The sequence below is a fragment of the Oncorhynchus gorbuscha genome, linkage group LG10 (genome assembly GCF_021184085.1).
Source record: "Oncorhynchus gorbuscha isolate QuinsamMale2020 ecotype Even-year linkage group LG10, OgorEven_v1.0, whole genome shotgun sequence".
NCBI classification, from domain to species: domain Eukaryota; kingdom Metazoa; phylum Chordata; class Actinopteri; order Salmoniformes; family Salmonidae; genus Oncorhynchus; species Oncorhynchus gorbuscha.
In genome coordinates, this window is record NC_060182.1 from 34,981,894 (window position 1) to 35,004,363 (window position 22,470).

Here is a 22,470-nt window from a genome sequence, read left to right on the forward strand (position 1 = left end):
CAAAAGTCAGACATAATTTACAAACGATAGGGATGACCAGGGATGTTCTCTTGATAAGTATGTGTATTGGACCATTTTCCTGTCAAACTGTATCGAGTACTTTTGGGTGTCAGGGAAAGGGTATGGAGTAAAAATGTCATTATTTTCTTTGGGAATGTAGTAAAAGTAGGCAAAAATATAAATAGTAAAGTAAAGTACAGATACCCCAAAAAACGACTTAAGTGTTATTTTTTATTGAGTACTTTACACCACTGCCGCTCACTCGTTTTAACTTTATTATTGGGAAGCTGTTGTGCAGTAAAATCCGATTATGATAATAACTGACATGGCACCATTACATCCAATCCTAAACGAGCAATGGAATGAGCAAGTTTAGTGATTTCCTGGTTACAACAAAATGTGAGTTTCTAGCTAGATTGTAAGGAAAATTTGATCCAAAGTGCTAAATGTCATGTGTTAGCACCTATTCACATAATCTAAACAGATTTTGCAGATTAATTTTAGTTTTCACGGCACAAACAGCTGTTGTTATTTAGCTACAGTAGCTAGCTATCTGGTGGAGTTAGCTTGCTAGTTAGATAATCTTTTAGCTAGCTAGCTAGTTAAAGCAGCAATCGGTGGTGGAAACAATAACAAAGCGAACTCCCCACCACTGTTTCGGTATAAAGCGGGTGTATGGGGCTTGAGAATTGTAAACGCTCGCAAATTCAAAGACAGGACTGACCATCCATGATATCGAAAAAAGTTTGCAGTATAACTGAAGTACGTATGCACAGTATTTTTTTACTGCAGTAATTTTGCAGTGTAACTGCAGTTACAGTGCAGTATAACTGCAGTACAGTATCTGCAATACCACAGTTGACTGCATTTATCTCACTTTTACTGCACTTCTTTTGCAAGGGTAGTTTTAACCATGTTTATTATGCAATACAGTGTTTGTTTACATTTACTTTGTTTACAAACATTGGAGTAAAACAAGCATATATTTTGGGTTCTGATGGGGTACGACAGTTGAACCAAGGCATTTGTAAGTCATTTTTTTTTTAATCAATGGGTACATGTAAGTATGAAAATGGACGTAGGAACTGCTGATTGTCCATTTAACTTAAAGAGCTAACTAACTAATAGCTGACTTCTAAATGGCGACTTCTAAATGTAGTCGCCAAAAAAGGACTAAAGTGGCATGAGCTACTCAGTCAGATGAGTTGATGTTAGACCCACTTACTATATCCACAACAAGAAATTAGCTAGTTTTCGTAGTAGTTAGCCAGTCTGAGGGAGGGGTCATGGCTGTGGGGATCAGTGACAGAATTCTCAATTTCTCAAATACACTTGGATTGGAATATATATATATATATATATAAACATTTGTACAAGCCATGAAATATGTAGAGTATATTGATAACTACCTACCCACGATAATAGGATCCAGTAACAGATGGTCACTTTACCTGACCTAGTGATATACTGGAAGGAGAACTAGGCCGCTAGATTTTTACTTCCCACTTGACATCAATGTTCTATATCTGACATAGCCTACCTCATCTTCTCACGTTGATCTATCAAATGAGTAATTGAGGGAACTGTGAAATATGCTAATTATGTACTCATTCTCCTTTTGTTTAGTACAATTTTCACAGAATTTAATTCTAGATTTTGTTATTCATATACCAATCAAAAATCTGCTCTTTCAAATGTTCCATTTAATATCATACTTAAATTCTAGAAATTAATAGGAATTTCCCAAGCCGTAGGCCTAGATCCAGTATATTCCTTACCTACATGAAGCTTCAATGTTTCCTGTATCAAGCTTCAATGTCCAATGACCATCATTTGTAATCAGCCTCTGTTCCCTCAGGATGAATGTGGGTGTGGCTCACAGTGAGGTGAACCCCAACACGCAGGTAATGAACAGCAGAGGGATCTGGCTGGCATATCTACTGCTGGTCACCGTGCTGCACATCATCCTGTTGAGTATCCCTGTCCTCACAGTGCCCCTTGTCTGGACCCTCACAAATGTCATCCATAATCTGGTCAGAACAAGTATTTATAGTTTGTTTTTTGTTTTTCCAATCAAATGTAGACGACATTTAACTATATTTAAGCCACTCTTTTTGATAGATATAGCTATTTAAGTTATTGGATCCCCATAATTCTGAACAGTAGAGTAATGCGGACTTGTGTTATGACATTGTAATGACTAATAAGTGTGTCTGTTGTAGAGGTCGACCGATTATGATTTTTCAACGCCGATACCGATTAATTGGCCGATTTTTGTGTATATTTATAAACATGACAATTACAACAATACTGAATGAACATGAACTCTTTTTATTTTAACTTAATATAATACAGAAATAAAATCTATTTAGTCTCAAATAAATAATGAAACATGTTCAATTTGGTTCAAATTATGCAAAAACACAATGTTGGAGAAGAAAGTAAAAGTGCGATATGTACCATGTAAAAAAGCTAACGTTTAAGTTCCTTGCTCAGAACATGAGAACATTTGAAAGCTGGTGGTTCAATATTCCCAGTTAAGAAGTTTTAGGTTGTAGGTTTTATAGGAATTATGAAGCGTCAACTATTTCTCTATAACATTTATATTTCATATACCTGTGACAATTGGATGTTCTTATAGGCACTTTAAGTATTGCCAGCCTAATCCCGGGACTTGATGGCTTGAAGTCATAAACAGCGCTGTGCTTCAAGCATTGCTAAGAGCGGCTCGCAAACGCAGTAAACTGCTGTTTGAATGAATGCTTACGAGCCTGCTGCTGCCTACCACCGCTATATCACATATCAAATTATAGACTTAATTATTATAACACAGAAATACACACAGAAATACCAGCCTTTGGTCATTGATATGGTCAAATCCGGAAAAAATAATTTTGAAAACAAAACGTTTATTCTCTCAGTGAAATACGTAACCATTCCGTATTTTGTCAAACGGATGGCAACCTTAAGTCTAAATATTGCTTTTACATTGCACAACCTTCCATGTTATGTCATAATTATGTAAAATTCTGGAAAATTAATTACGGTCTTTGTTAGGAAGAAACACAGTTCGCAACGAGCCAGGCGGCCCAAACTGTTAGAAGCTTCTGATAGGCTAATTGACATCATTTGAGTCAATTGGAGGTGTACCTGTGGATGTATTTCAAGGCCTACCTTCAAACTCTGTGCCTCTTTGCTTGACATTATGGGAAAATTTAAATAAATCAGCCAAGACCTCAGAAAATAAATTGTAGACCTTCACAAGTCTGGTTCATCCTCGTGAGCAATTTCCAAATGTCTGAAGGTACCACGTTCATCTGTACAAACAATAGTATGCAAGTATAAACACCATGGGACCACGCAGCCGTCATACCGCTCAGGAAGGAGGCGCGTTCTTTCTCCTAGAGATGAACGTTCTTTGGTGCGAAAAGTTCAAATCAATCCCAGAACAACAGCAAAGGACCTTGTGAAGATGCTGGAGGAAACGGGTACAAAAATATCTATATCCACAATAAAACGAGTCCTATATCGACATAACCTGAAAGGTCGCTCAGCAAGGAAGAATCCATTGCTCCAAAACCTCCATAAAAAAGCCAGACTACGGTTTGCAACTGCACGTGGGGACAAAGATCGTACTTTTTGGAGAAACGAAGAACACCATCCCAACCGTGAAGCACAGGGTTGGCAGCTTCATGTTGTGGTGGTGCTTTGCTGCAGGAGGGACTGGTGCACTTCACAAAATAGATGCCATCATGAGGGAGGAAAATGATGTAGATATATTGAAGCAACATTTCAAGACATCAGTCAGGAAGTTAAAGCTTGGTCGTGAATGGGTCTTACAAAAGGACAATGACCCCAAGCATACTTCCAAAGTTGTGGCAAATTGGCTTACAGACAACAATCACAAAGTCCTATAGAATATTTGTGGGCAGAACTGCAAACCTACAAACCTGACTCAGTTACACCAGCTCTGTCAGGGGGAATGGGCCAAAATTCACCCAACTTATTGTGGGAAGCTTGTGGAAGTCAATGCTACCAAATACTAATTGAGTGTATGTAAACTTCTTACCCACTGGGAATGTGATGAAATAAATAAAAGCTGAAATAAATCATTCTCTCTACTACTATTCTGACATTTCACATTCTAAAAATAAAGTGGGGATCCTAACTGACCTAAAACAGGGAATCTTTACTGGGATTAAATGTCAGGAATTGTTATAAACTGAGTGTAAATGTATTTGGCTAAGGTCTATGTAAACTTCAGACTTCAACTGTATATCGGTGGCGATGTGGACACCAAGGAACATGAAACTCTCAACCCACATCCTTTTGTATATATAGTGTATGTGTGATCTGTCCACCACAGGTGATGTACTTGTTTCTGCACACGGTGAAAGGAACTCCTTTTGAGACACCAGACCAGGGCAAAGCTCGTTTACTCACACACTGGGAACAGATGGACAACGGCATCCAGTTCACATCCTCACGATCTCACCCATTGTACTGTAAGACAGAACATTTGTGCATACTAGTATTATCCATGCGCTTTTGGAGCAAAACCTTTTATTTTTTTTTAAGTTTAAGTTTTTCTTATGGCTTGCAATGATAGATTAACGTAGACGAGTAAGTATTGAATTATTGCATTCTTGTTTGTTATCAGCATTGAATAATAACCCTAAACCATCTGTTAATTATTCAGGTATATTCTTGCCAGTTTCTACACCAAGTACGATGCCACGCATTTCCTGGTCAATACAGGCTCTCTCCTCAGTGTCCTCCTTCCAAAGCTGCCCGTTCCATGGAGTACGAATATTTGGGATCAATAAGTACTGACACAACTGGATAGTATCAGATTTATGTTTTATTTATGTGTAGTTCATTTCTAAGGTCCAGAGGCGGAAGTGAAGAAGACACGTTCAGTAACTTTGAGCTGTTTTGAAGGAAATTGTTGTTTTTATTGCACAGCTCATGTTACCTCTCTGACCCAAAAACAAAGGAAGCAAAATGTGCTGAACACCAAGCTATAATGATTAAGAGTTACTGAGTGGCCTCTGCTTTATTTCACTATATTAATTTTCATTATATGACATTTATAATGTTTGTGTGCAATGTGCATGTATCCTCAAACCATTCTTCTCTCTTTGGTTGGATGACATGTATTTGCCATTGTTTTCTAGAAAGAGCTTTAATGTGAACTTCATCACCTTGAAAACTAAGTATTCATAATTACTTGTATTTGTCCACACATTAGAATGTGTGATTAGAGAGTTTAGGATAGTGGCAGCCATAAAAATGGAATGGTGGGCACCAGGATGTTTGTGGTGCCTTAAAGTTTTCAGTTGGCTGCCACATTTTTTAAATTTATAGTTTGTTGACCAATCCATGTGAAGACTCTTGGATATACATTGTTGCCATGTGAGCATTCTCAATATGTGATAGTGCCTAAAAATAAATGTTCCAATATCAGGTTTGATTCTTCATCCTACATCTAAATACTTCCTGTGTTTGTTTGGAAATTTGGGGTACATCCTTACCATTTTGTACACACACAAGTGCACTGTGCAGCAGATTAATAATTACACAAGAACAAGTTTAATTATTGCATTGATTGTTCTCATCTAATCCCACAGATGGTGTGGGTTTTGAATGACATAAGAGGGAAACCTAAGGGGAATGTTCAGCAGTGAGGAAAAGCAACACAGGAGTATAGTAACATTGTGCAGGAGTGAGGGGTCGTACCATCATGTAAATTCTCAGATTGCCTGTGTGGGGATTCTGGGGAACTCCACACACTTTACATGAGGCCTGTCACGTTTCCTGTGATGTGCTGATAAAACAGGGATTTCCGCCTGAGATATGACCATGTTTGCATTTCAGTTATGAGGTGTCTCCCTACTGAGGTGGTGTGTTTGCTCTCCTGGGGGAAGTAGTGGAAATGGTGTCCTGGGTAATAATTTGACTATGCTGTAGAATATGCCAATCTGTTTTTCCTGGGAAGCACATGCAAATGATATAGTAGTTCCACCATCAGCTGTCAGACTGCAGAAACCCATATGGGGTTGCCTGACTCGCACCCACTGTCTGGAATGCAAACAACATTTGTGTCACCTTTTCAGAGGTAGAAGTGAAAAGCAAAAGTGTTGCACCACCTGGCTTGAGAATTGCAGCTGACAGGATGATAATCTATTCTGAAACCTGGTAATATTGAAGGTTGTCATGGTGAACATTTTTGCTAGTCAAAGCATAGGGTGTTTGTCCCTAAATACCAGAAAATCCAGAGTGGGGCAGCGGTCTTAAGACACTGCATCTCAGTGCAAGAGGCGTCACTACAGTCCCTGGTTCGAATCCAGGCTGTATCACATCCGGTCATGATTGGGAGTCCCATAGGGTGGCGCGCAGTTGGCCCAGTGTTGGCCGTCGTTGTAAATAAGAATTTGTTCTTAACTGACTTGCCTAGTTAAAATAAATATACAACATAATAATACCAATTCGCCATACCCCCTGGATACATGTTGATACCCCCATTTACAACCACATTACTTGATGAATATCCAAGTTTACCCTAAAAACAGGTCATCAGTGGTTCTGCTTCCACTTTATTTCACAATCACTGATTTTATGATGCATGCCTTTGAATTACAACATGGAAAAATTACAAAGCCAGTATTTAACTATGTCGATCAACAGCATTCTGTTAAATACAGGGGGACTGTGTCATTTATTAACTGAATTTCAGAGTATAGGTTGTTATCTGAAGCATATCAGAAGTACCCTAGAAGTTTCACATAAAGCTGCATATTCCTGGATGATTCTATCAGTTTTTAAAGAACCCACAACTCCTCATGAAACTAGATATTTTTCCAAAATTTTAACAAAAAAATAAATACATTATTCAGTTTGGATATTATTTTCTGAACATTCTCTGCTCTTACTCATCTGGAAAACTTTGGGGATTCTAGGTAACTGTCCCCAAGTAGCTTGAGAACCTCATGAAAATGGATGGGGAAAGATAAGTCTTCTCTGACTGCAGGTTATTGTGGGAGGAAACCCACCTCACCAGAGACTACTGTAACTGCAAAATTAGGTTACCTGTATGCTTACTGTGAAATACTGTATATCCACATAAAAGGTGTATTGCACCCCCTGTTGTTCATGTATAGCAGTTTCAGTACAACTCATACAGACAATGCATCATTCAGTACCATCTTTCTAGGGATTTATGCTCCTCTCAGTATTCCCCTTCTACAGCAACAGGCGAGTGGGCTTTCCACTGGTGGAAATTGTGTCTCGATATGAAGTGGGATTTTACGATATCATTAATTTGACATCCACATGATTATTTACAATGAACAGTACACAACTACCTGGCCACCAAATCTGTAAAGGCTTATGCATAGCCAATTCTACCACACAGAATAGAGACCAGAATACAAAAGTACAATATCTCACAGTAAAGAAGTATTATCCATTTTTAAGGCAATGCTTGTGATAGGCTGTCCGAGGGTAACTTTGGAAGGGCCAGTGTCCCCGAACCCCATCTCCAGTATTTATGCCGGCAGGATAAGGCCAGTCTGTCCTATCTGGTGTAATTCTCCAGTCTTATCTGGTGTCATGTGTGATCTTAAGTATGCTCTCTCTAATTCTTCTCTCTTCCCTCCCGGAGGAACAGAGTCCTAGGACAATGCCTCAGGACTAACTGGCCTGATGACCCCTGGCAGTCCCCGCCCCCAATCCACCTGGTTGTGCTGCTCATCCAGGTTCTGCTATTCTGCCTGCGGTTATGGAACCTGGACCTGTTCACCGGACGTGCTACCTTGTTCAGGACTTGCTGTTTCGACTCTCTCTCTACCGCAACTGCTGTCTCAACCTCTGAATGCTCAGATTTGAAAAGCCAACTGACATATACAGATGGTGCAAAAGGTCAGCACCTCAGAAGTAACATGGGTGTCACAATCATTCCATGGAGGGCCAAGTGTCTGTTGGTTTTTGTTTTTTCCTTTCAATTAAGACCTAGACAACCAGGTGAGTGGAGTTCCTTACTAATCAGTGACCTTAATTTATCAATCAATTACAAGGGAGCAGAAAAAACCTAGACACTCAGCCCGCCATGGAATTAATTTGACACGTGCTCTATAAATCACTGTGATTTTTTGACTCTGCTGGTGATCTACAAACTTTTGAACATCTTGAAGAACAATCCAGCTTTAATGGCCATGTACTCTAAATAATTTCCATCTGGCCACGCCTCAGAGCCTGGTTCCTCTCTAGGTTTCTTCCTAGGTTCCGGCCTTTCTAGGGAGTTTTCCTAGCCATTGTGCTTCTACATCTGCATTGCTTGCTCTTTGGGGTTTTAGGCTGGGTTTCTGTAGAAGCACTGTGACAACTGCTGATGTAAAAAGGGATTTATAAATATATTAGATGGATATGAAACCTATAAATCTCAGTCCAAAAACATGAAACTAACTAAGAACATAACAATGTAGACATGTCACACAACGTCAAAGAAAGATTATAATACTTGCAATGGTACACTTACACATTACTGTTTTTATTCCCATACATTTTTAAAATGATATAAATTCAGGCTCAATGGCTATAAACATCGTGCTTTAAATACCAAAATATGAATTTCTTCCCAAGCAGATGTCAGTTTGCCTTTTGTATTTTTTTACTTGTCAGCTATGAATTTCTTCCCGTTTACATCGACACATATTTGATGACACAAAAATTGTTACGTAAAATCAACAATAATACCAAAGATAACAAATGTCAAAAAATGACCTTGCAGTTAAGACCAAGATAAAGTTGTGACATTCCTCCAAGAAAATAAAATACCCCATTCTTAGTGGTCATAAACCTTTACTTACTGACCAATAGGTTTCTCAGATTAATTCAAACACAGGACTCAATCCTAATTTGAGAAACACTAGTCACATTTCACGAATCTGGCTGTGTCAATAACCAAAACAGGTGGTTGCCATAAGCAATCTACACTGAGTATACAAAACATCAGGAACACCTGCTCTTTCCATGACTGACTGACCAGGAGAAAGCTATGACCCCTTCTTGATGTCACTTGTTAAATCCACTTCAATCAGTGTAGATGAAGGGGAGAAAACAGGTAACCTTTTTTTTTTTTAAAAGCCTCGAGACAATTGAAACATGAATTGTGTGTGTATGTGTGCCATTCAGAGGGTGAATGGGCAAGACAAAAATGTAAGTTCCTTGGAATGGGATATGGTAGTAGGTGCTAGGCACACCGATTTGAGTGTGTCAAGAACTGCAACGCTGCTGTTTTTTTAAAAGCTGAACAGTTTTCCGTGTGTATCAAGAATGGTCCACCACCCAAAGGACATCCAGCCCACTTGACACAACTGTGGGAAGCATTGGAGTCAACATGGACCAGCACCATTGTCATTGTGGAACGCTTTCAACACCTTGTAGAGTCCATGCGCTGACAAACTGAGGCTGTTCTGTGGGCAAAAGGGGGAGCAACTCAATATTAAGAAGGTGTTACTAATGTTTTGTACACTCAGTGTACAATATAATGTATGCCGCAACCTGGATGTCAGACATTAGCTCACAGGCCTAGCAATGGCCAGATTCCACCATCTCCATGGCGATTCATGAGCACCTGTCTTATGGTTGGAGGAGAGCTGTAGGGGTTGAAAGCCAGTCAGCACTATGCTCCATTAACCTTGCTACAGGAAAATAACCACATCTATTCACCTTCACAAGTCTCTGTCTTTCCAGCCAAGGTCTTCTTTTTTCAAAGCATTCATCATATTCTCCTCATCATCATCATCATCTTCCTCATCCGTGTCAAAGAAATCATCCTCAAAGAACGATCCATATTCCTGCGCGTGCACAGAAACCTCATTCGATATCAGGTGAGGTGATCCCTCCACAAAATCGGCAAACCTGTGGATCACAACATAAAGCTTTTGAACAACACTGATCATATGTTTAGTTCAAACCAGGAATGGGAAAGAGACAGTTAGGTGACTAGTAATAGACCTAAAAAGACAATAAGTCACTCTGGGACCGAAATCTAGCTTTTCAGGCTAGCAGTACATACATTTCAGTAGGTATTTCAATGCTACTGACTGTCACCTTTTTGGGGACTCAAGTCGAGAGACGGTCTTCCATTTGCTGAAGTCTGGACTGCTGCAGTACTTCCTCAGCTCCTCCAGGGCATGCTGCGTCTCCACCTCACCCTGTTTCTGGAACTCCTCTTCAGTCAGCAGCCGACGAGGCTCTGGCTTCCAGCGCAGAGTTGGCGTGACTTTGCTGCACAATGAGAATTCTAACATGATTAAAAATGCCAATAAACACGAATAAAGGAATCATTAGAGTTATAAAAAACTACCGCCAAGCCAGAAGGATCAATGAAATGGAATACTCCAGGTTCTTAGAGCAGAAGGCAGCCACGATGATGGCCATCGCCACTTGCTGAACCTGGATCCCACTGTAGATCAGTAGCAGGCCAAACAACTGCAGTGTCCAGGACAGGATATGTATACTCCTTTCCTCCACAAGAGGGCCATGACGATAGCACACGGCAAAACTGATAAACCCAACCACTGCAGCATAGCCTAAAGTACACAGAAACAATTCATTCAACTGTTCCTACTACAAACATGGAGCAATGGTTGTGGACTTATCATACCAGATACAAAAAGTTTGAGCGATAAACAAGGCACTTCCCAGAGTTTGTTGCGAGTGTGTTTATTACAATCGATACTTACCAAAAGCCACGTGCCAGTGCTCTCTCAGAATCATCTGCAGGTTCCTGAACACAAGCTGGATGATGTAAATGGAAAAGGACCAGCCACCAACTATTACCATGTAAAATGGGCTTTTCTGAGAAAAGAAAATGAAGATTATGGGGCATGAAATCTAAACATATATTTTCATGACTCTCGTACATGATACAAATCAGAAAAGTCTCCCATATATGAACTCAGGGTACACCCAGACTTTTTGCTTTGTTCAAATCAAAATGTGTTAGTAGTGGGTGAGGCCTTTATATAGAAGACTTGACTTCTTACCTTGGGCAGAAAGCGTGCCATGATGAAGATGAGGATGATAAGGGAGGCAATCATACCTGTGCTCATGCCAGCAGAGTAATAGAATACCTGACTCCTGTTAGACAACAAAAAAACACATCAATCATCCTAGCTGCAGGAAGTAGGAGTGCTGCAGCACCACCTGATAAATCAGAAATAAATAATAATCCACATTGACAAAAAAATGGTGTTCACGGGGCCTTTATTACTCCTGTATGAGCGGACAAAAATTGTCCTCAGCAGCGCGGCAAGAATACATTCTCTACAGCCCCACCACTAAATATCTTCCCGCAGCCATTACAATCATAAAGGCGAAATTATCAGGATCATGTCATTAAAATAGAGGGTAAAATGTGAACACAATTAATTTAGTTACCTGCTGAGTGAGTCTGCAAAGATGAATAACAGCACTCCAGCCAGGAATGTCACAAACATGTAAATGTCAAATTCTGCAGGAGTAAAGCAGAGACAGCAAAGATTCCACATGAGCCTATTACATATTGATTTCGTAACTAACAATGACACCCCACCTTTCCTTTAACTTACTTCGTATGGGCATTACAGTGTATTGTGCTCCAAGGTTGATGGGGTCGATCTTGAAGCAGGTCTTTGGGCTGAACAGGCTGATGCTGATGGTGGTTTCATTGGTCTGCTCAAGCATTAGGTACTGCACAAGACCCCAGACACTGAAGTGTTCTAGTTCCTGCAGCTTCTCCTCATCCTCCACAACAGTCACCTTCAGCTGTTTCGAGCTCCATACTCGAATCTGTCGGCAATAAGACCAGTATTAGCAACACACAAATATAAAACATACAGTGCATTTTGGAAAGTATTCAGACCCCTTGACCTTTTCCACGTTACAGCCTCATTCTAAAATTGATTAAATTAAAACAAATCCTCAGCAATCTACACAATAAAAATGACAAAGCAAAAAAAAGTTTTAATTTTTATTTATTTAAATGAATTAAAACTTAAATAGAAATACCTTATTTACATACAGTACCAGTAAAAAGTTGACACACCTACTCATTCCAAGGTATTTCTTATGTTTTACTATTTTCAACATTGTGGAATAATAGTGAAGACATTAAAACTATGAAATAACACATACGGAATCATGTAGTAACCAAAAAAAAGTGTTGAACAAATCAAAATATTTTAGATTTCAGATTCTTTAAAGTACCCTTCGCCTTGATGACCAGTTTTGCACTCTTTGCATTCTCTCAACGATTCTCGTCATGAGGTAAACATCTGGAATGCATTGCACTTAAAAGGTGTGCCTTGTTAAAAGTTGTGGAATTCCCTTTCATCTTAATGTGTTTGAGCAAATCAGTTGTCTTGTGACAAGATAGGGGTGGTATACAGAAGATAATATGACTTGGTCTTTGACCAAATAGGGCTATGGCAAGAACAGCTCAAATAAGCAGAGAAATGACAGTCCATTACTTTAAGACATGAAGGCCAGTCAATCTGGACAATTTCAAGAACTTTGAAAGTTTCTTCAAGCGCAGTCGCAAAAACCATCAAGCACTACAGAGTTCAAGTAATAGACACATCTCAACATTAGTTAAATAAAAGGTTTAAAAAAAATAGGAGACTGCATAAATCAGGTCTCCTTGGTCAAATTGATGCAAAGAAACCACTACTAAGGGACACCAATAACAAGAAAATACTTACTTGAGCCAAGAAACACAAGCAATGGAAATGAGACCGGTGGAAATCTGGCATTTAGTCTGATGAGTCCAAATTTTAGATTACAACTGCCGTGTCTTTGTGAGACGCAGAGTAGGTAAACGGATGACCTCCGCATGTGTGGTTCCCACAAGGAGGAGGTGTGATGTTGCTGGTGACACTGTCTGATATATTTAGACTTCAAGGCACACTTAACCAGCATGGCTACCACAGCATTCTGCATCGACACGTCATCCCAACTGGTTTGCTCATAGTGGGACTATCATTTGTTTTTATACAGGACAATGACCCAACACACCTCCTGGCTGTGTAAGGGCTATTTGACCAAGAAGGAGAGTGATGGAGTTCTGCATCAGATGACCTGGCCTCCACAATCAGCCGACCTCAACCCAATTGAGATGGTTTGGGATGAGTTGGACCGCAGAGTGAAGGAAAAGCAGCCAACAAGTGCTCAGCATATGTGGGAACTCCTTCAAGACTGTTAGGAAAGCGTTCCAGTTTAAACTACTTGAGAGAATGCCAAGAGTGTGCAAAGCTGTCATCATGTCAAAGGGTGGCTACTTTGAATAATCCAAATCTGTGTTTAACCCTTTTTTGGTTACTACTTATTTCATAATTGTGATGTCTTCACTATTATTCTACAAAGTAGAAAATAGTAAAACCCTTGAATGAGTAGGTGTGTCCAAACTTCTGACTGGTACTGTAAGTATTCAGATACTTTGCTATGAAATTGAGCTCAGGTGCATCCTGTTTCCATTCATCTTCCTTGAGATGTTTCTACAACTTGTTTGGAGTCCACCTGTGGTATTCAATTGATTGGATATGATTTGGAAAGACACACACCTGACTATATAAGGTCCCACAGTTGACAGTTTCTGCAGCATTGAAGGTCCCCAGAACACAGTGGCCTCCATAATTATTAAATAGAAGAATTTTGGAACCAGCAAGACTCTTCCTAGAGCTGGCAACCCGGCCAAACTGACCAATCGAAGGAGATGAACAAGAACCCGATGGTCACTGACAGAGCTCTAGAGTTCTTCTGTGGAGATGGGAGAACCTTCCAGTAGGACATCAATCTCTGCAGCACTCTGGCCTTTTTTGGTAGAGTGGCCAGACGGAAGCCACTCCTCAGTAAAAAGGCACATGACAGCCCGCTTGGAGTTTGCCAAAAGGCACCTAAAGGACTCTCAGACCATGAGAAACAAGATTCTCTGGTCTGATGAAACCAAGATGGAACAGTGAATGCCAAGTGTCACGTCTGGAGGAAACCTGGAACCATCCCTATGGTGAAGCATGGCGGTGGCAGAATCATGCTGTTGGGATGTTTTTCAGCGGCAAGGACTGGGAGACTAGTAAGGATCGGGTGAAGGATAAACAGAGCAAAGTACAGAGAGATCCTTGATGAAAACCTGTTCCAGACCTCGGACTGGGGTGAAGGTTCACCTTCCAACAGGACAACTACCCTATGCACACAGCCAAGACAAGACAGGAGTGGTTTCGGTACAAGTCTCTGAATGTCATTGAGTGGCCCTGCCAGATCCCGGACATAAACCTGATCGAACATCTCTGGAAACCTGAAACTAAACGTCCTCTCACTGTCAACTACGTTTACTTTCAGCTAACTTAACATGTGTAAATATTTGTATGAACTTAACATGTTTCAACAACAGACAAACTGAACAAGTTCCACAGACATGTGACTAACAGAAATTAACAAGGGAGGGGGTGTCAAAATCAAAAGTCATAGTCTAATCTCCTCATGGACTGCACCAGATCTGCCAGTTCTTGCTGTGAGATGTTACCCCATTTTTCCACCAAGGCACCTGCAAGTTCCCAGACATTTCTGGGGGAATGGCCCTAGCCCTCACCCTCCGATCCAACAGGTTCCAGGTATCCTCAATGGGATTGCGATCCGTGCTCTTCGCTGGCCATGGCAGAAAACTGACTGTCTTGCAGAAAATCATGCACAGAACGAGCAGTATGGCTGATGGCATTGTCATGCTGGAGGGATGTCAGGATGAGCCTGCAGGAAGGGTACCACATGAGGGAGGTGGATGTCTTCCCTGTAACGCACAGCGTTGAGTATGCTTGCAATGACATTTACATTTACATTTAAGTCATTTAGCAGACGCTCTTATCCAGAGCGACTTACAAATTGGTGCATTCACCTTATGACATCCAGTGGAACAACCACTTTACAATAGTGCATCTAAATATTTTAAGGGGGGAGGAGGGGGGGTGAGAAGGATTGCTTTATCCTATCCTAGGTATTCCTTAAAGAGGTGGGGTTTCAGGTGTCTCCGGAAGGTGGTGATTGACTCCGCTGTCCTGGCGTCGTGAGGGAGTTTGTTCCACCATTGGGGAGCCAGAGCAGCGAACAGTTTTGACTGGGCTGAGCGGGAACTGTACTTCCTCAGTGGTAGGGAGGCGAGCAGACCAGAGGTGGATGAACGCAGTGCCCTTATTTGGGTGTAGGGCCTGATCAGAGCCTGGAGGTACTGAGGTGCCGTTCCCCTCACAGCTCCGTAGGCAAGCACCATGGTCTTGTAGCGGATGCGAGCTTCAACTGGAAGCCAGTGGAGAGAGCGGAGGAGCGGGGTGACGTGAGAGAACTTGGGAAGGTTGAACACCAGACGGGCTGCGGCGTTCTGGATGAGTTGTAGGGGTTTAATGGCACAGGCAGGGAGCCCAGCCAACAGCGAGTTGCAGTAATCCAGACGGGAGATGACAAGTGCCTGGATTAGGACCTGCGCCGCTTCCTGTGTGAGGCAGGGTCGTACTCTGCGGATGTTGTAGAGCATGAACCTACAGGAACGGGCCACCGCCTTGATGTTAGTTGAGAATGACAGGGTGTTGTCCAGGATCACGCCAAGGTTCTTAGCGCTCTGGGAGGAGGGCACAATGGAGTTGTCAACCGTGATGGCGAGATCATGGAACGGGCAGTCCTTCCCCGGGAGGAAGAGCAGCTCCGTCTTGCCGAAGTTCAGCTTGAGGTGGTGATCCGTCATCCACACTGATATGTCTGCCAGACATGCAGAGATGCGATTCGCCACCTGGTCATCAGAAGGGGGAAAGGAGAAAATTAATTGTGTGTCGTCTGCATAGCAATGATAGGAGAGACCATGTGAGGTTATGACAGAGCCAAATGACTTGGTGTATAGCGAGAATAGGAGAGGGCCTAGAACAGAGCCCTGGGGGAAACCAGTGGTGAGAGCGCGTGGTGAGGAGACAGATTCTCGCCACGCCACCTGGTAGGAGCGACCTGTCAGGTAGGACGCAATCCAAGCGTGGGCCGCACCGGAGATGCCCAACTCGGAGAGTGTGGAGAGGAGGATCTGATGGTTCACAGTATCGAAGGCAGCCGATAGGTCTAGAAGGATGAGAGCAGAGGAGAGAGAGTTAGCTTTAGCGGTGCGGAGCGCCTCCGTGATACAGAGAAGAGCAGTCTCAGTTGAATGACTAGTCTTGAAACCTGACTGATTTGGATCAAGGTGGTCATTCTGAGAGAGATAGCGGGAGAGCTGACCAAGGACGGCACGTTCAAGAGTTTGAGAGAAAAGAAAGAAGGGATACTGGTCTGTAGTTGTTGACATCGGAGGGATTGAGTGTAGGTTTTTTCAGAAGGGGTGCAACTCTCGCTCTCTTGAAGACGGAAGGGACGTAGCCAGCGGTCAGGGATAAGTTGATGAGCGAGGTGAGGTAAGGGAGAAGGTCTCCGGAAATGGTCTGGAGAAGAGAGGAGGGGATAGGGTCGAGCGGGCAGGTTGTTGGGCGGCCGGCCGTCACAAGACGCGAGATTTCATCTGGAGAGAGAGGGGAGAAAGAGGTCAGAGCACAGGGTAGGGGCAGTGTGAGCAGAACCAGCGGTGTCGTTAGACTTAGCAAACGAGGATCGGATGTCGTCGACCTTCTTTTCAAAATGGTTGATGAAGTCATCTGCAGAGAGGGAGGAGGGGGGGGAGGAGGATTCAGGAGGGAGGAGAAGGTGGCAAAGAGCTTCCTAGGGTTAGAGGCAGATGCTTGGAATTTAGAGTGGTAGAAAGTGGCTTTAGCAGCAGAGACAGAGGAGGAAAATGTAGAGAGGAGGGAGTGAAAGGATGCCAGGTCCGCAGGGAGGCGAGTTTTCCTCCATTTCCGCTCGGCTGCCCGGAGCCCTGTTCTGTGAGCTCGCAATGAGTCGTCAAGCCACGGAGCGGGAGGGGAGGACCGAGCCGGCCTGGAAGATAGGGGACATAGAGAGTCAAACGATGCAGAAAGGGAGGAGAGGAGGGTTGAGGAGGCAGAATCAGGAGATAGGTTGGAGAAGGTTTGAGCAGAGGGAAGAGATGATAGGATGGAAGAGGAGAGAGTAGCGGGGGAGAGAGAGCGAAGGTTGGGACGGCGCGATACCATCCGAGTAGGGGCAGTGTGGGAAGTGTTGGATGAGAGCGAGAGGGAAAAGGATACAAGGTAGTGGTCGGAGACTTGGAGGGGAGTTGCAATGAGGTTAGTGGAAGAACAGCATCTAGTAAAGATGAGGTCGAGCGTATTGCCTGCCTTGTGAGTAGGGGGGGGGAGGTGAGAGGGTGAGGTCAAAAGAGGAGAGGAGTGGAAAGAAGGAGGCAGAGAGGAATGAGTCAAAGGTAGACGTGGGGAGGTTAAAGTCGCCCAGAACTGTGAGAGGTGAGCCGTCCTCAGGAAAGGAGCTTATCAAGGCATCAAGCTCATTGATGAACTCTCCGAGGGGACCTGGAGGGCGATAAATGATAAGGATGACAACAAGCTCAGTCCGATGATGCCGTGACACACCGCCCCAGACCATGACGGACTCTCCACCTCCAAATCAAACCCGCTCCAGAGTACAGGCTTCGCTCATTCCGTCGACGATAAACACGACTCCGACCATTACCCCTGGTGAAACAAAACCGCGACTCGTCAGTGAAGAGCACTTCTTTCCAGTCCTGTTTATTTATTTTTTTATTTCACCTTTATTTAACCAGGTAGGCAAGTTGAGAACAAGTTCTCATTTGGTCCAACGATGGGTGGGTTTGTGCCCATAGGCGACGTTGTTGCCGGTGATGTCTGGTGAGGATCTGCCTTACAATAGGCCTACAAGCCCTCAGTCCAGCCTCTCTCAGCCTATTGCGGACAGTCTGAGCACTGATGGTGGGATTGTGCGTTCCCGGTGTAACTCAGGCAGTTGTTGTCGCCATCCTGTACCTGTCCCGCAGGTGTGATGTTCGGATGTGCCGATCCTGTGCAGGTGTTGATACACGTAGTCTGCCACTGCGAAGACGATCAGCTGTCCGTCCTGTCTCCCTGTAGCGCTGTCTCACAGTATGGACATTGCAATTTATTGCCCTGGCAACATCTGCGGTCCTCATGCCTCCTTGCAGCATGCCTAAGGCACATTCACACACATGAGCAGGGACCCTGGGCATCTTTCTTTTAGTGTTTTTCAGAGTCAGTAGAAAGGCCTCTATAGTGTCCTAAGTTATCATAACTGTGACCTTAATTGCCTACCGTCTGTAAGCTGTTAATGTCTTAACGACCGTTCCAAAGGTGCATATTAATTAATTGTTCAAAGTTCATTAAACAAGCACGGGAAACAGTGTTTAAACCCTTTACAATTAAGATTTGTGAAGTTAGTTGTATTGTTACGAATTATCTTTGAAAGACAGGGTCCTGAAAAATGACCTTTTTTTGCTGAGTGTAGCTGTGCAGTAACGATCTTCAGCCAACCTGACAGAGCTTGAAAGGATCTGCAGAGAAGAATGGGAGAAACTCCTCAAATACAGGTATGCCAAGCTCATAGCGTCATACCCAAGAAGACGCAAGCCTGTAATTGCTGCCAAAGTTGTTTCAACAAAGTGCTGAGTAAAGGGTCTGAATACTTGTGTAAATGTAATACTTCAGTTATACATTTTTTATAAATTACCACCCATTTCTAAAGAACCCATTTTTGCTTGTCAATATGGAGTATTGTGTATAGATTGATGATGGGGGAAAAAATGATTTAATCACTTTTAGAATACAGCTGTGAGCTAACAAAATCTGGAAAAAGTCAAGGGGTCTGAATACTTCCCATTTTCTGTTAAAGCAAGGCACCACAGGCTGAAATGAAATGTCCATTAGTATTCTCAAAAAGTAAACAAAAATACAAACTTGATGAAAATGTTTTTTTCCCCCCTTGGTTTATCATATAACCGTCAACATTTTTAGTAATTTTAATATCTTTAGAATGGACATACATTCATAATTTCGAAGCTCAGTACATTAAATTACACACAATTTCAAAGCCCATTTCATAGTGTTACAAACTGTACTATATTTAGTAACTTAATTTGAAGATATGGTGATGGGTATTAATAGGGTTTTGTCAGACTAAATTTCCCGAAAGTCAGACTCTTGCCAAACACCAACTCATTTTCTCAGCTTCAGAAGCATCTGCATTCACCACATTTTGTGTGGTATCCTTAGATACAGTTTAAGTTGGAAGTTTACATACACTTAGGTTGGAGTCATTAAAACTAGTTTTTCAACCACACAAATTTCTACTATAGTTTTGGCAACTCAGTTAGGACATCTGCTGTGCATGACACAATTAATTTTTCCAACAATTGTTACAAACAGATTATTTCACTTATAATTCACTATATCACAATTCCAGTGGGTTAGAAGTTTACATACACTAAGTTGACTGTGCCTTTAAACAGCTTGGAAAATTCCAGAAAATTACGTCATGGCATTAGAAGCTTCTGATAGGCTAATTGATATCATTTGAGTCAATTGGAGGTGTACCTGTGGATGTATTTTAAGGCCTACCTTCAAACTCAGTGCCTCTTTGCTTGACATCATGGGAAAATCAAAAGGAATCAGCCAAGAACTCAGAAAACAAATTGTAGACCTCCACAAGTCTGGTTCATCCTTGGGAGGGATTTACAAACGCCTGAAGGTACAACGTTCATCTGAACAAACAATAGTACGCAAGTATAAAACCATGGAACCACGCAGCAGTCATACCGCTCAGGAAGGAAACACGTTCTGTCTCCTAGAGATGGAACGTTCTTTGATGCAAAAAGTGCAAATCAATCCCAGAACAACAGCAAAGGACCTTGTGAAGATGCTGGAGGAAACAGGTGCAAAAGTATCTATATCCACAGTAAAACTAGTCCTATATCGACATAACCTGAAAGACCGCTCAACAAGGAAGAAACCACTGCTCCAAAACCGCAATAAAAAAGCCAGACTACGGTTTGAAACTGCACATTGGGAACAAAGATCATACATTTTGGAGACATGTCCTCTGGTCTGATGAAACAAATAGAACTGTTTGGCCATAACGACCATTGTTATGTTTGGAGGAAAAAGGGGGAGGCTTGCGAGCCGAAGAACACCATCCCAACCGTGATGCACAGGGGTGGCAGCATCATGTTGTGGGGGTGCTTTAATGCAAGAGGGACTGGTGCACTTCACAAAATAGATGGCATAATGAGGATGGAAAATAATGTGGATATATTGAAGCAACATCAGCCAGGAAGTTAAAGCTTGGTCAAAAATGGACAATGACCACAAGCTTACTTCCAAAGTTGTGGCAAAATGGCTTAAGGACAACAAAGTCAAGGTATTGGGAGTGGCCATCACAAAGCCCTGACCTCAATCCCATAGAAAATTTGTGGGCAGAACTATAAAAGCTTGTGCGAGCAAGGAGGCCTACAAACCTGACTCAGTTACACCAGCTATGTGGAGGAGGAATGGGCCAAATGGCACACCTTATTGTGGGAAGCTTGTGGAAGACTACCCGAAACGTTTGACCCAAGTTAAACAATTTAAAGGCAAAGCTACCAAATACTAATTGAGTGTATGTAAACTTCTGACCCACTGGGAATGTGATGAAAGAAATAAAAGCTGAAATAAATCACTCTCTCTACTATTATTCTGATATTTCACATTCTTAAACTAAAGTGGTGATCCTGACCTAAGTCAGGAAATTTTTATTAGGACTAAATGTCAGGAATTGTGAAACTGGGTTTAAATGTATTTAGCTAAGGTGCATGTAAACTTCCAACTTCAACTGTATATTCTCCAGAATTGCAGAGAGAAAATTGATATGTTGTCCATTTTTGATTCTACATAAGATTTTCTTAGGAAACGTTTTTTTGTCTTTATTTTACAGATAGAAAGATGAAAAGTATTTATCCACAATGTGCTCTGGACACGTCCGGTCCTGGAATGTCTAAACTAAATTAAAATATCTTCCAGTGTCCATAAAAATGTAATAGTGCGATATGCGAATATTCACATATTTAATGAGATAAACATATTTGCATATTTTGACAATTGGAATTTTGACAACGAGTCCCTTTATTTACTTCCCTAGGGTCAAAATTATGGATGCCATTATTACGTCTGTCTGCAGTACGAAGGAAGCTCGAGGTAGTTTCACAAGCCAATACTAACTAGTGTTAGCACAATGACTGGAAGTCTATGGGTATCTACTTCTTCATTGCGCTGACGCTAGTTAGCAATTTCCTTCAACATAAAGACATAAATGGTATCCTCAAGTTCATCTGATTCTGGGGACGTAGATAAAGGGCCTCATTGACAAAATCTTGAAGTATCCCTTTAATAAAATATTTCAGAAAAGTTAAATATACAACAATGAAGTTGTCAAAAGCACAAACAGATTTGGGACTAGACTACTTTTCTCTTACCTGGATTCTTGTCCATGTTTCCTTCCAACCTGGAACAATTGGGTTGAGATAGCAGAAGTGACTCGACCCTGTTCTGTCAGACTCCTGGCCATCTTTGATATTGATTATGTTGATATTACTTCCTGTGAAAATTGCAAGTTGTGAGGGCACGGACTGTATTTACCAGCAAACTTCTGTATGCTTTGCACAATCTGCTAGCAAGCCAACTGAAGTCAAGCTGGACATTGGCTTTCATGACAGGGTTTAGCTAGTAGCTACATATCTACTAACGTAACGTAAGTGAGACACCAGAAACAGACCACGATTTAAGTATTTGGCTAACGTTAGTTGACTTGGTTATAGCTAACGTTAGCTACGCAAGTAACGTTAAAGGTTGTGGAATGTGGACTCGGAGGGTTGCAGCAGCTGGCGAGCTAAAGTTATTTTCTGGTACTAGTTTAACTTTCCATTTTAATCACTTAGCTAGCTAGAAATATAGAAATATATATATATATATATATATATATAATCCAATGACTAAGAATGAAGGGTCTAATCTCACCTGGATACTGACAGAATAGCTAACGTTAGTTCGCTAGCTAAAACGTTAGTTCACCTGGCTGGACCAGTTCAAACGTTTGCTAAATTTGCTCGATAGCTTGCCTCATCGCAAACAAAAAGTTAGCATACCTAATTTCAAATAGGCTATCAATTCCCCGCCTCAAATGACCTAGCTAGCAATATACTATACCTGAGGTTTGGTGTGAACCTAATATACACAAAAGCACAATTAGCAAAACTATTTTGGAGAGGGGTCCATTTTTCCATTTCATGTATCCCGCCATGACAGAAGTCTACACCGAAACCACGTGGTTCTTGTTACAGAAACAACTACCCAATCACATAAGAGGTAAACTGTTCCGATACATTCAAGATGTGAATGTTTATGAATTTGTAGAAATTATGCGAAAATACGACATTATGGGCACAGATAGAACACATCTTGATTATAAGTATATTTGTTATGGGGGTATATT

At 41.8% G+C, this 22,470-nt stretch overlaps 1 protein-coding gene and 1 pseudogene across 4 annotated transcripts; one reads left to right on the forward strand and one right to left on the reverse strand.

Moving 5' to 3' along the window:
- LOC124045960 lies at window positions 1–5,485 on the forward strand (annotated as a pseudogene).
- Window positions 5,486–9,413: 3,928 nt separating this feature from the next.
- LOC124045961 (nuclear envelope integral membrane protein 1-like) lies at window positions 9,414–22,312 on the reverse strand. 4 transcript variants are annotated; one of them, XM_046365812.1, is made up of 10 exons: window positions 22,185–22,312; window positions 21,455–21,576; window positions 11,616–11,835; window positions 11,446–11,518; window positions 11,052–11,145; window positions 10,749–10,863; window positions 10,370–10,595; window positions 10,114–10,290; window positions 9,730–9,921; window positions 9,414–9,473 (listed from the first exon to the last, which is right to left on the reverse strand). In XM_046365812.1, exons 1-9 carry the CDS (start codon window positions 22,276–22,278, stop codon window positions 9,732–9,734), a joined length of 1,311 nt encoding a protein of 436 aa, XP_046221768.1. In that variant the 5' UTR covers window positions 22,279–22,312; the 3' UTR covers window positions 9,414–9,473; window positions 9,730–9,731. The 4 variants fall into 4 exon arrangements, with proteins under 4 accessions (XP_046221768.1, XP_046221770.1, XP_046221766.1 ...); XM_046365813.1 differs by having other exon boundaries at window positions 9,427–9,468; XM_046365814.1 differs by having other exon boundaries at window positions 9,418–9,921; window positions 10,403–10,595.
- Window positions 22,313–22,470: the final 158 nt, after the last annotated feature.